At 36.3% G+C, this 15,246-nt stretch overlaps 1 protein-coding gene across 1 annotated transcript in view; it reads left to right on the top strand.

The window, feature by feature from the left end:
• Nucleotides 1-15,246, top strand: part of SUPT3H (SPT3 homolog, SAGA and STAGA complex component) — a 633,656-nt gene that overhangs the window by 503,590 nt on the left and 114,820 nt on the right. The window contains exons 7-8 of the mRNA XM_044675330.1: nucleotides 2,353-2,428; nucleotides 9,711-9,823. Coding sequence (XP_044531265.1) covers nucleotides 2,353-2,428; nucleotides 9,711-9,823 — 189 coding nt within the window. The remainder of the gene's footprint in view (nucleotides 1-2,352; nucleotides 2,429-9,710; nucleotides 9,824-15,246) is intronic.

Below are 15,246 nucleotides of genomic sequence, written 5' to 3'. Positions count from 1 at the left end.
GGATAGCTAAAAGGATATGAATATCAGTAGGTTGGAGAGAATGGGTTAAGTGAATAAACAAGAGAGAATATGGGACTTAGAGAACAGAAGGGAGCTAGACTGTATTCCTCTTGAAAGCAGGAGTTGTCTTATCTAGACTTTGTGTTTTTCTTAGTGTTTTATGAATAGTAGGCACTAACTAAATATTGGTTGGTATTGTTGAAATATTTGAGATATGTAGATGGTTGAAATAAAATGGGTACACCAAAGAGTTCATAGGGAAAAAGACATGAACAAAAATATTTATAGCCACGCTCTTCGTGGTGGCAAAAAACTTGAAAACAAGGGTATGCCCTTCATTTGGGGAATGGCTGAACAAACTGTGGTATCTGTTGGTGATGGAATAATTGTGCTCAAAGAAATAATGAACTGGAGGAATTCCATGTGAACTGGAATGACCTCCAGGAAATGATGCAGAGAGAAAGGAGCAGATCCAGGAGAACACTGTACACAGAGACTGATACATTGTGGTAAAATTGAATGTAATGGACTTCTGTACTAGCAGCAATGCAAGAATCCAGGACAATTCTGAGGGATTTATGGAAAAGAACGCTACCTACAGTCAGAGGAAGAACTACAGGAGTGGAAACACAGAAGAAAAACAACTGCTTGAACACATGGGTTGAGGTGGATACAATTTGGGATGTAGACTCTAAATGACCACCCTAGTGGAATTATCAATAATATGGAAATAGGTCTTGCTAGATGACACATGAAGAAACCAATGGAAATGCCTGTTGGCTATGGTGGGGGGTGGGGTGGGGAGGTGGAAGGGAGAGTAAGAACATGAATTATGTAACCATGGAAAAAATTTTTCTAAAAAAAAAGAAATAAAATGGGCCCACTAGAGAAATATGGTGGTCACAGAAGCAACCACAGGTCATTAGCATTTTCTGACTAATTAGTTTACTACCAACATCCAAGTTGAGCTTCAGATGGTACACTAGCATTTATCTTGTTTCCAGGTACATCTGGGGAATAACGATTTCCAAAGGCAAATAAATTCAATGAAAAATTCAAAGAAATCCAAGAGGTGCTGTGATGGTGGTACTTATGTGCTCTGATGACAGTGATAAAGAGTACTTGTCCAATACCCTTCCAAAGTAAAGAAAAACTATAATCTCAGGGAGTGTTTTCTTTTCATTGGCTGATAAGTCAGACCAAATAACAGCGGCATGTCTCATTTCAAAATGCCTTTCTTACCATGGAAGCGGAAGTGGTCATCTTCTTTCCCACCGTACTATGAGTGAATTATAATTATCCTACCTCTTGTGGGACAGTGAAGTAGCAAACATCTGCTAAATGGCATTCAAAAAAACCCCACAAATGAAACTGTACCAGGCTGTGAATCATACCTGGACTCTGATGAAAGGAACTACATTGTGTTTACCTTTTTCTTTGTTTTTTTCCTGGTTTAAAAATGTGGATTTGTTAACTCTGGCTCCAAGTTCTAACAGAGGAAAAATATATGGATGCTATTGGCTGGCTCCCATTTTAAAATTGGAAAATTATAGCATTAGAACCAATGGACAGCAATAGTTGCCAAATAGAGGCATATTTGCTCCATTGTGTTTCAAACTACCCTGTAGTTTTCTTACACTTCTTAAAAAGAATAACATAGGTAAAAGAATCTGGAATTTAAGCAGATGCTTTCTTTACATTCCTCTTCTCCTTCATTAGCAGTAAATATAATCTGATTTTAACTAACAATTTCAACATAGGAGTCCAAAAACTAAACCCTAATATTTCAAGTAGCAGCCCTAAAAAAGGGGAGTGGAATAAAACATATCTGCTGTTGTTTATCATGGTAATTATTGGGTTCTGCTAACTAGAATTAAATGGACAACCAAGTCAAAAGAACCCCTTTGGGAAAAACTACATGTTAATATTGTAAATAATCTATTTTCCTTTTTAAAAATATATGGATGGTTCAGAGGAAGAACTGTTGAAGTAGGATGCAGATGTAAGCATACTGTCTTTCACATCAGTTTGTTTATGGTTTTATTTTGGGGCTTTGGTTTTGTATAAGTGTACTCTTATGGAAATGTGTTTTGTGTAATAATACATGTATGACCCAGATCAAATTGCTTACCATCTCTAGTTAGGAGAAGGGAAGGGGGGAGGGAGAAGATTTTGACCTTTTAATTTGGAGAAAAGTATGCTGAAAATTATTACATGTAATTTGGAAAATAAAAATATCTTTGAATTAAAAAATATGGGTAGCCCTTAATTCCAGTAGAATCCTGTATAATCAATTACTTCCACAAAATATAGCTACCTTTTTTTTAAACAATTTTTCTACTCCTTTTTTAGAGAGCAGAAAGACAGACTCGAATGATGGATGCAGCTCAATATGCAGAATTTTGTGAAAGTCGGCAGTTAAGCTTTTGTAAGTAGTAGGTAATAAATATATAACTCTGAGCATGGTAATAGATGGGGGAATCATATATTATTATTTGCTAACATATTTACTAACATATTACGTAAACTGTACTCCTTAGACATTCAGGGATTCAGAACTTGGGCAAATTATTTGTTCACCCCTTGACAGCATTTGAAAATCACACCTACCCTGTTTGAAAATTATATATTCAGTGTATTCCCGACTGCCAGAGACTTTGAGCCTTCTTGATAGTACACTTGATGGGTTATTTACCTTAGAGAATTTTTAGCAATAAAAATAAATACATTTACAAAAAATTATATTAAAAAGTATCACTTCTCTTTCATATTCTAGGCAACTGCCTACCTTGCTTTTCTCAAGCTTTGACTCTGCAAGGATATACTGCATAAATAGTTACATAATCATGACCCAAATACTCTATGTTGTTGAGAAGCCCATTAAAGAAAGACACCATCCCACCCATCCCTCTCAAATCTCAAATATATTTGTTTTGTAGTCAATAGAATGGTGGTTATGTAGTTACATAGTCAAAGATTATAGTAACCTGGGTTTTGTGCTTTATTTTACTTGACTGTAAGCTCCATGAAGGTATAGTGATTTAGTTCAACTTCCAATCTCCCCAGGGCCTACCACAGCACTGTGTATATAGTAGGTGCTTTCTAAGTTATTATTGAATGAAAAAATGGAGGGATTGAGAGAAAAGAAAGAAAAATAATGAAAAAAAGGAAGGAAGGGAGGGAGGAAAGGAAGAAGGAAGGAAAGAAAGAAGCATGGGCTCTTATAAAGTATGAGCATGTTGCTTTAAGATTGGAAAACAATTTCTTCATTTTCCCAGCTTTATTTATCTGCATACTTTTTTCACATCAGCTTATTCCATTTTATTCCAGGATTGACATACATGCAGTTGATTCATATTGTGCTATCAAAGCATAATTCAGTGCCTTTGAAAATCTCTAAAATTAGGCACTATTCTATTAGGCTTTCTCCTTTGTTTTTGTGCCCACAGACATTACTAAGCATCTTTCCAATTTCACCAAGTAACCTCCTACCGTGGAACTTATTCAGCATTAGCCAAATTTGTTAGTCCAAGTCATGGGAGCACTAATAACATAGAGGAAGAATTAGGACTTTCCCAGCACTGAACAGCAACTTACTAGAAGAACTTGTGACGCATGAAAAAAAAAATCATTCTAAATTAATGAGCTAGATCATGTAGCAAAACAGCAGTGCAGCAACAATTCAGTGATGACTAAGGCTCTGGGTTAAAGGTCAAAGAGAACATGTGATGAAAGGTCCCTTTAAAAACATGACAAAATAGCACATGACCCAACAGCGAAGGATTATAAACAATGGTGTCTTTAAATGAGAAGCAATTATGTAGTTGACAATAATGATGTATTTTATTTGGAGTAATGAGTGCTTCATTTATGGATCATAAAGTGCAAATAAATGACACATCACCAGTAGTGCCCTGTGTAAATGTCAGCAGAATGTAGGAAAAACATGTTTTGGAAGCATGCGTTTCTTTTTTTCTAGTTTAATACACTTTCCAATCTAAGTTATAATTTGGCATTCTACATCTGTGAAGCATTGAGTCAATGGCACTTCAGATTATGGCAATTTTAGCAAATGAAAGGTTTCTGATAATGCCATTTTTAAACCCAAAAATTACAATCAAGACTTGGGACAAGTACAAATCTTAAATTTATAAAATACCATTGGATATTACTGAGCCATATTTTTTAATTGTATTTAGAGTTTAATTCACTAGAGAAATTAATCCACAATTGCATATGGCTAGTAGATTAGAAATCCAGAACCTATAAAGTGCCATTAGTGGAGTAAATATTTAATAAACATTTGTTGGAATAAATTGAATTTTGCCTCCTACTAGCAGTTAAAGTATGAGTAATTAATTAAAAAAATAAAACAGAATATTAAACTGTAATACCCTAATTTTTAGGGTATTTACCCCAAGTTTTCAGAAAAGGAAACTGATTTATTAAATAGTGGTCTAAAATTTGATATTTATTCTCTCTTGAATTGAATTGGATTTTGAATGTGTCTTTCAAAAATATTTGCTTATTTGGTACCTTTGGATATTTCATAATTATGAAAACCTGGCTGAAAGACTATGTGCTGCATTATAACACATGGTTAATAATGCTGTCATCCAAGTGTGTTAGTAAATCTAGAAACTCTTCCCATGGAAGAGATGGGCTCATTCCTTCCCTTGCCTTTTTTATACCACAGACTGTTAAGAACTGTTATTCTACCTAGCATGTTTCCCTTGAATCACTGATCAAAATTTTAGCTCGTTAGTTGCCCAGTTAGGAAGATTAGCTTTCCATGAAGTCCTTGGATTCTGAGAGTATAGTATGGAAATTGATCAAGAACCCTCACATCTCTAGTTGTTAAACTTAAATAAATTACAGGAAAATGTTATATTTGAAGGAAGCGCAGATTTTTTTATTATTTCCTTTTGCTGATCTTTTCCCCATGATTCTTCCTCCTTTACCTTCCCTAGAAGTCCTTCTTTCAAAAGCTGCTGCATTTACGTCTTTGCTATTCAGACCATTTATATAGAGGACATGGGGAAAGTGATTATTTGGAATATACTACATCTGCATGTATACATGGGATTTTGACCTTCAATTGAAGAGTCACAGAGCTTAAGAGTTGGTAGTGGGTTCTATAGTTATATAGCCTAAAATATCCTACCCAAAATATAAATCTTCCCTACAATATTCCCTACTGGTGATTCTAAGTTCTTTTTGAAGATCTCTTCTGACAGAACGTACTACATCTAGTAATAGCCCTGCATTGTTTGAGCCACTCTAATTATTAGAAACTTGTTCCTTTTAATGACCCCAAAGCTGTTACTTCTACCTTTGGTCCTAGTTTCCCCTCTTAGTCAAAATAGCGTGTCTTCTAACATGACTACTATTCCAGTATTTATACCCCCTTCTTGTTCATTCTGATTCTTCTAATTCATCCCTTGTTCCTTCAATCAGTCCTTTTAACGTAGCTTCAATTTACCTCCTCATCCAGGTCATCCCACTCTGTATGTACTGTAAAAATATATGTATATATTGAAGAGGTTTTGATGTTGAGAAGAGTGACAGACCTGGTGTGGATGTCTGCCAACTCCCCTCTCAATACTCTACTTTTACTAAAGACACCAGAGGAGGTTTCTCTGGAATGGTGGATGTCCAGAGAATGGGAGCAGCCCTGGATGCTAAAGGGAAGCCTTTCCTATTTGGAGAGGGGGGTGGTAACGCTGGTTGATCAAGCTTGGACCCTCTCCCTACAGAAGCCTTGGCACTGCTGGCAAGCAGTTGGCACTGCAGGGGATCTCACTCAAAATGAAGTCTGAGCAAAGCAGCTGTTCAAACCCCTTTTCCCCTCTTTGCCCCGTGAAATGGCTTCTCCTTGATCTGACAGTGAATTGGTTTGTTTTGGAGAGGAACAAGGTAGCTGGAGAAGGGAGAGGGTAGAGGAATCAAGGGGGGATAGGTTTGAGGGGAGAGGAGACCTTATTTGAGTTGACTTGTTTTCTTCAGCTGAGTCAAGATGGCTCCGCTCCAACTTAACTCTCCTCTTCTTATCTAATTAAAGTCTCTCTCCTGCCTTAACCAGTGGCCAGTGTCCTTCTTGGGAAGGTCAGGGGAAGGAAAGGATCTTTAGGGAGACCCCCTGAAGTTCACAGATCAGCCCCATCTCTGCAGCAGTAGTTGTTCATTCTTCCTCTAATGGAGGCTCTCCAACAACAGGAACCTTCTTTCTCTTCTGGGCACGGGAAATGGAGGCCAGGCTTTTCCATAGGTTGGGATCTAGAGCTCCAGGACTTGGCTCCTCATTCCACAGAGTTCAGAGGGCAAAGACTTCAGTTAACAGTTTTTCCCTCAATCCTCTTCTCTCACTCCAACTGTCCCTGCCCCTCCCGTCACATTCCAACCTCTGTCTGCTCCATCTCAGGGGCCTGAAAAGCCAAAAGTTTTGGTTCCGGTTTCCTTTCCACAGTCCTCCAGACTGTCAATGTCTATGTTAAAATATGCCACCCACTATTGGACAGAATATTGCAGATATAGTCTGACTAAGACAAAATATTTTAGGATTATCACCTCTTTTCATCGGAATCTATTAATGCATAATCTGATACCTGCTGTGAGACTGCTGGCCAGTTATCCCCTCTCAAAAACAAACAGCGTTCATTTTGGAGGCATATTCATCATCCAGCCTATTTATATTGCACTTGGACTGAATCATACCGACTACTCTTTAAAGCTCTAATAGTCATTTAAGTTCTTACTGTGTGCCAGGCATTGCACTAAGCACTGGGAAACAGAAAAGCAAAAGAAAAACCCGTCCTTGCCTTCAAAGAGCTTACCCTTTAATGGGAAAGCCAATATGTCAGAGGGAGCAGAAAAGCACATGCTGCTAGGCTGGAGCATGATGGCAAAGTCTGCAGAATCAGAAGCATAGCTGGGAGAGGAAGGATGGCTGGCCGGGACCATCCCCAAAATGGAGGCCCCAGAAGAAACTCACTAGTGAAAGAAAGGAAGCGTGCAGAGTGGAGGGATAGTCTAGGGTCACAAGTCCTCAGGCACTGAATGATATCAGTGGTGGTTGTAAGAGTGCATTGAGAAAGAGTGGAAATGAGAACCAGGCCTAGAGATAGGAGGTGCTAGGTTCAAATCTGGCCTCATACACTTCCTAGCTGTGTTACCTTGGGTGAGTCATTTAACTTTCATTGCCTAGTTCTTACCGTTTCTCTGCCTTGGAACCAATCCACAGTACTGATTATAAGACAGAAGGTAAAGACTTTTAAAAAAAAATGGAAGATTAAATGGACTTGTAATTAGCACAAAACCAAGTTGATACTTAGAATTTAAAGATTCCTCATCCCAACCACCATTCCAATCAACCACATAGTACCTACTTTATTTATATTCTTTCACTTTTTTATATTTAATTTTTTCCTCAATTTCATGTAAATAAAATTTTAACATTTTAAAAAATTTTGACGTTTATATTCTGTCCCTCTATTCCTTTGCTTTTAAAAAAATCACTTCATTGATATCTTTTATCTTCTTACAGCCTAAATTCCCCCATTTTCTTTTCCATTCCCCTCCCAGAAAGTCATCTTCTATACATCCCTTCACTTCTAAACATTTGCCTTCATCTCCTGGTATCTTGCTCTCCCCAAGAGGTCAAGCCTATAAAAATAAGAATGACATAGAAAAGACAAAAGCAAGTAATCAAGGCTACATATTGCCCTTCTGTTCTTAAAGAAGGAAATTTTTTGAACTTCTTATTTCTGCAACTCAGGTGAATCTGACTGAATGCTTGACTAATTCCTCCCCTTGCCCATGCACACATTCCTACAACAAACTCTTTAGGGGACTGTCACAAAGTGCCTGTTGTTGTATTACTGGCCATCAGTCAGAGAGAAAAGTTTCTTCAGAGCCTCTTACTGACTGAGGCAATTGATGCCTGTTAGCTCTAAGTTCAAAAGTATTCCACAGATGTTAGACAAGTGTTCATGAGCAGTTGCAGCATACTGACTAAATGGAAAGGCTGCACGTCAGGGAACATCCAGATGATTGGTGACTTTAGGGAGATAGCTTTAAAAGGGATTATCATAATTTCTACCATACTTGTCAGCTTTGGATGCTTACTTCTGTAGCAAGACTTAATGTCTTCTGTGATTTATTTAAATGAAAACTGTGTACTACATGGAATCCATGAAGACTCTATAGGGATAAAAGTCCCACATTTTGAATTATAGTTTTACATTTTATGAACGTATGAGTCTAGATTCAAGCAGCGGATTTTTCAGAAATCATTGCCTCATGGATTCAAGTAATGTCTTTACTTTATTTTTTCTTCTAGGTCATTAGTTAGACTAGTAATGGTTAGGGAATATGCCCTTGTGAAATTAAATGCTGTCTAACATGAAAGAAGTATCAACAAAGAAATGCAGGTTTTAGATAAGGAAATCTTCAACCAGTGTATATTGAGCCCCCAGGGTATTCAAGGAACTATGCTAGGTATTGTAGGGGATGCAAAGTAAGTATAAGTTATGGCACACTCCTCAACAAGTTTCAGATCTCCTCAGTTTAAAATTGTAAAAGGCAGCCGTGACTCAGTGGCTAAGAGCACTTGGTCTGAAGTCAGAAAAACCTGAGTTCAAATCCAGCCTCAGACACTTTCTAGCTGTGTGACCTTGGTCGAGTCACCTAACCTCTCTATGCCTAGGAGGGAGGGAGGTGGCTCAGCAGATAAAAGTGTTGACCCTGGTGTCAGAAAAACCTGAGTTCAAATCAGGCCTTAGATACTTCCTACTTCTGTAAGTCTAAGCAAGTCACTTAAATTCTGATTACCTGATTAAAAAGATCCACTGTATTCACTGGAGAAGCACATGTCAAAACACCCCAGTATCCTTGCCAAAAAAGCTATGAATACCTAAGGTTCCCGGGGTCATGAAGTGTCAGATATGCTCAAATGACTGAACACAAATAGTTTAAAATCTCACTGACTATCAATGCAGTGTTTTTTATGTTCCTTGCCAAATTAGTGTCTTAGATAAGGAATGCTTTAGGAATTCAAAGTTTGGAAAAAACCCTGAGAGCCTGAGAAATCAAGGAGACAGGACAAGCAAGTAGACTTATACTTTTGAGTCATTTGGGAAGTAGTGAGTAGCAAAAGTACAAAGGTCAATTGGGAAAATATTTTAGAGAATTTTGAAAACCAAAGTGAAGAGTTTTGACTTTATCCAGTAGACAGAGAAAATAAATGCTAATTTTGACACATTGGAGATTCTCACAATATGGCCTGCCCTGGAACATCGTCTTTTCTTCCACAAAGTCCTTCCTACTAAATTGAATGTTGAATGAAGAAACGAATGTGACTAGTGACTATTTATATACTGAGGTATTATATAGAGTGCCCAAATAGACATAGTTTGGGAACCCACATCAGCTGCCAATGATGTCTTCAGTGAAACAGCCACACATCACAAGACCCAAGTGGCTGAGCACTTGTTTCCTAGCTGGTGTTGCCCTCTGAAATAACATGGCTGAATATAGAGGTCAGAGTCTCTGCACACTGACTGACATCCAAAAGGCTAAGTTTCATAATTCGTTACATCATTCCATATGAAATCCTCAAGCAAAATACTTGTTTTTCATTGTTGAAGTTGATATGTAATACTGAACATATCAGTAACAGTTAAATCGTATGTACTACTGTTTTTATTGAGCAGCCAAAAAAGCTTCCAAGTTCCGAGACTGGTTGGATTGTAGCAGTATGGAGGTAAAACCCAATGCAATTGCCATGGAGATTTTGGCCTACTTAGCATATGAGACTGTGGCCCAGGTAAGATCATGTATTTCTGTTTATGGGAATCTAAGGAAAAGATTCCAGGGTAAAACCCTATGGATAAAGTAAAATAATTTCTAAGAACTCTATAATCTCTTGGTAGTTTTTGATGCCATCCTTATTTTCTTCAGGTTGACTTAATTGGAAAAAAAACACAAAAAAAGAAAAAAAGAAAGGGTAGAGTGGTGCTTATGGAGGTAATGTTAGTTGACGTGGGGTCTCCTCTCTCCAGCATAAATTGAATCTCTAAAAAGAGTGATATTTATAGCAGCTCTTTTTGTGATGGCAAAAAAAAGTAAGAAATTGGGGAATGGCTAAATAAGCAGTGGTAATTGATTAGGATAGAATACTACTCAACTATAAGGAATGAGGAGCAGGATGGTCTCAGAGAAACCCTGGATGCAAAGGGAAGTGAGCAGAACCAGGAGAACACTGTACACAGTAATGGCAGTATTATAACAATGATCAACTGTTGAAAGACCTAGCTACTCTGATCGATTCAGGGATACAAGAAAATTCCAAATGATTCATGATAAAAAATTTTATTCATCTCCAGAGAGAGAACTAATGAACTCTGGGTGCAGCATATTGTTTTTCATTTCATTTTTCTTATTTTGTTTTTTTGGCAACATGTCTAACGTAGAAATATGTTTTGCATGACTTCACATGTATTAATGAGTATCATTACTTGCTGTCTCAATGGGTAAGGGACAGGCTGGAGAGAGGAAGAGAATCTAGAACTTGATTTTTTTTAATTAAAAAAAGAAAAGAGTAATATAAAGAGATTGAAAATTAGTGGAAGATTTTAGCACGAAAGTGATATAGTCTTCATTTGGGAGCCCAACACTAGAAATTAGAAATAATTTGGGGTCAGTATTCTTCCAGGTTTGACTGTGACCTAAAGCCATCCACTAGATTGTCTCCTGTGTTGATCTTCTCAACTATGAAGCTGCAGGATTTGTGGGAAGCATATGCTAAAAACCAGATGATGCCTCACAAGAAGTAAATCCTTAGGAGTCAGTAAGAAGTATAAAAAACACTTCACTCTGCATACAGTGAGGACCCATACTGATGTTTATGGTAATGCAGTTGGCTCTCAAAGGATTGTAAAAAGAGGATGATAGAATATATTTAAAAACCCTTTTTAAACTATTCATGCCATTTCCAGGTAGACTGTATGCTTCTTGAGTCCAACGACTTGTTTTTTTTTTTATTTGTACTACATGAGTCTATAAACCTAATAACCACTAGCTTAATAACATGTTGTTTGAGTAGGAAGTTGTATTGCTATCTAGAAACTTTGTAGGCATAGTGATATTTCCCCTGGAAGGCTAGCATCTAATGATAAAAGATAATAAGAATGGAGTCATTACTTCCATGCTTTGTACCTTCATCCAAGGATCCTAAGTGATTCTTGCTTTTGAAAACCACAGCATTTACCCACCTTAAATCTTCTACCAATTATCAATCACTTCAGGTGTTGGATTCATTTGTATTTGGTTGCTTCCCTAAATTTCACTGTCCTTTGCTGTTTCAATAAAGCAAATTTTCTCTTTTGTTCCATTCTTCAGTTTTTAGGTATTTCTTTTCTACCTTTCCTCATGTTTTAAATAATCTTCTATATGTACTCTATTTAACTACCTCCTTTCTCTTTTTTTCAGAATGCTTCCTAATATCGTCTCATTAAAACCTAACCAATCTGAATCTTAAAAATATTTAATTTAAAAAATCTCCAAAAATTGTCGTTCAAAAAAATTAATTTATTTATTTAGAATATTTTTTCTATGGTTATATGATTCATGATCTTTCCCACCCGTCTTTCTTCCCCACTCCTGGAGCTGACAAGCAATTCCACTGTTTTATACATGTTCAAAATCTATTTCCATATTTTTCATATTTGCAATAGAGTGATCTTTTAAAACCAAAACCCCAGTCATATCCCTATCAAACCACATGATCAGTCTTTTATTTTTCTTCTGTGTTTCTACTCCCACAGTTCTTTCTCTGGATGTAGATAGCATTCTTTCTCATAAGTCTTTCATAATTGTACTGGTCCATTGCATTGCTATTAGTAGAAAAATCTGTTACATTTGATCGTGCCACTGTGTTTCAGTTTCTATGTAGTGCTCTTCTGGTTCTGCTCATTTTGCTCTGCTGCATCAATTCCTGGAAGTCTTTCCAGTTCATATAGAAATCCTCCAGCTCATCATTCCTTTTAGCACAAGAGTATTCCATCACCATAAGATACCACAATTTGTTCAATCATTCCAAAATCAAGGGATAATCGCTCATTTTCCAATTTTTTGCCACGATAAAAAGCACGGCTATAACTATTTTTGTGCATTTTTCCTTATTATCTCTTTGCAAGGTACAAACCCAGCAGTGAAATGACTGGATCAAAGGGCAGGCATTCTTTTAAAGAATGTTGGGCATAATTCCAAATTGCCTTCCAGGATGGTTGGATTAATTCACAACTCCACCAATAGTATATTAGTATCCCAATTTTGCCACATCCTCTCCAACATTTATTATTTTCCTTTGCTGCCATATTGCCAATCTGCTAAGTGTGAGGCAGTGCCTCAGAGTTGTTTTGTTTTGCATTTCTATAATTAAGAAGGATTTCGTACACTTTTTCATGTCATTATTGATAGTTTTGATTTCTTCATCTGAAAATTCTTATTTATATCCCTTGACCATTTGTCAATTGGGGAATGGCTTGATTTTTTTGTAAATTTGACTTAGTTCCTTATATATTTGGAAAATTAAACATTTGTCAGAGAGTTTTGTTATAAAATGTTTTCCTCAATTTGTTGCTTTCCTTCTAATTTTGGTTACATTGGTTTTGTTTGCACAAAACATTTTTAATTTAATATAATCATAGTCATTCATTTTATATTTTGTAATGTTCTCTATCTCTTGCTTGATCTTAAATTCCTTCCTTTCCCACAGATCTGACAGATATACTATTCTATGTTCACCTAATTTATTTATGATTTCACTTTTTATATTTGTCATTTACCCATTTTGAATTTATCTTGGTGTGAGACATTGATCTAAACCTGATTTTTCCATACATTTTCCCAATTTTTCCAGCAGTTTTTGTCAAAAGGGGAATTCTTTTCCCAAAAGCTGGGACCTTTGTGTTTACCGAACACTAGATTGCTGAGGTCATTTACCCCTAGTTTATTCCACTGACCCACCCTTCTGTCTCTTAGCCATATTGTTTTGATACTGCAAAAATTATAATTTTTTAAGAAGAGTCCTGTAATACCATTACTTTATAGATATGATTTTGCAAAACCAAAAATTGAAACTGTTCCCTTTTGCCATAATATTGAAATAGGGAACTGTCCTAGAGGAATGTAAGATGATATAACCCGCCTAGGAACCTTCCCAGGGCCAGTAAAGCACAAACCCCTTGGCTTATAATAAAACAAGATTTATTTTATAATGAGAGTAAGGAAAACTGGTAGGTAAGACGCTAACTAACACTCTTAAAACTAAGTTCCACCCAACTGCTACATCTCTGCAAAAAGAGAGTCTTCTTTCTCTTCTCTGGGCCCTGCCTACAGCTCCCTGATATTACCTAAAAAAGACCCCAAAACTATCTAACTCTCACCTAATGTATTTACTCTGGATTAACAAAAAGAGGGGAAAGGAAAGCCTATGTTGGCTATACTATATAACCCAAAGTCCCATATGACAATCTTTGGATTACCTTAGCCCAAGAGGATTTCTGGCAGATGAATAATTGGCAGATGATCTCTGTAGCTCAGGGAACACAGTTTTTTTCTCCAAAGAAGATTCTCAACCAAGGAGTCAATAATGTCTCCACAAAATTATGACTACCTAGGGAAAGTCTCTCAGAGCAAAACTACCTCCATCCAGTTTGGTGGAAATCAGGGCAGAGAGTGCAAGTGGCAGTTAATTGACAATACAACCCCCACAATTCCTCTCCACTTCTTAGAATCCTCTCCCAGGATTTGTATCCAAATTCCCTTCTTTTCCTCTTAAAGATAATCCTTGAAATTAACTCTATCCCTTAATTTACTTCCTACACTATACAATTTTGTTGTACTACCATCAAATAAATACTTTGTTATGATATCATGGTCCAGTTTACTATACTTCCCATATTGCAGCTGTCTGAGAGAAAATATGCTTTTTCATTTAGAAGTAGTTTTTAATTAAGAGCTAGGCCTAGAGACTGGAGGTCCTAGGTTCAAATCTGGCCTCAGACACTTCCCAACTGTGTGACCCTGGGCAAGTGACATATATATATTTCAATTGCTTTGTGTTTATTTTGTATTATATATGTATATACACATATTATATACATATAGTATACATATAATGAAAATAATATACTTATTATGTAAATTCTTATATATGAACATGTTGCCTCCTTCATAGGATGTAAGCTCTGTATTATTTCATTTTTTATTTTTGTATCCTCAGTAGTTAGTACTAAATGCCTTTAATGAACTCTTGTTAATTGATTGATTCATTCATTCTAAATTTGTTGACTTATTCAATTCTTTGATTTTTGAAGTACAAGCCTATACCATTCCCAAATTGTCATGAATGCTTCTTCAATTACCTTCAACAAATATAGTTAGATAAAAATATGCTTTTATAGGTTCTGGTGATAACAATATATCAGCTATTCCAAACATCAATTTATTGAAAAATTTTTAACATATCTTAAAAAAATTTTAAGCCAGTTTTATGCATTTTTACCATAATTTTATGCCTTTGAAATTTTTAAGAGTTAAGTCCCTAACCTAAACACATACATTTTGGTTATGTGTGGGTTAACAACCCAAATAAACTGAGAAACAGTCAGTTTGTTCTTAACACCTTCCCATCTGCCTTTCTATAGCTCCTTTTTTTAATGGTCTCTCCTCCAAATTCCTGTCCTCTTGCCTTGAATCCCTCTCTCTGGTATTTCACCTTGGCAAGGTACTTTCTGCTACACTGTAATCTCTCCCCTGCCATAACTGAGGTTCTCAATCCTTCAGATGAACCAGTCTCAGCAAGATATTAGGGAAGTATAGTCTGATTAAGTGAATTTCACTAATGTGTAAATAACTAATAAATGCCCTAGGATATTTGTAATTCTTTAAAGAAACTTCTTGTTAAATCAAAGTCTCTCTTAACTGATGATATTTCAGGCTATATGAGAAAAAGCAAGTGAAATAATTTGTGGTACAGTAGAAAATATTCTTTAAAAAAATTCTCTTTTCCCACCTTTACTGCTTTGCCATTGAGGGGAAAAAGGAAGGAAGGAAGAAAGAAAATCAAAATCCTTTTTAACAAGTCAACAATAAAGTAAAACAAACTTCCATGTTGGACATGTCCAAAAATATATCTTATTCTGCATATTTATCTCCTCACCTCTCTTTCTCGAGGTAAAGAGC

Source organism: Gracilinanus agilis, chromosome 4 (genome assembly GCF_016433145.1).
Source record: "Gracilinanus agilis isolate LMUSP501 chromosome 4, AgileGrace, whole genome shotgun sequence".
NCBI classification, from domain to species: Eukaryota; Metazoa; Chordata; class Mammalia; order Didelphimorphia; family Didelphidae; genus Gracilinanus; species Gracilinanus agilis.
This window is presented reverse-complemented; position numbering and strand designations above follow the sequence as displayed.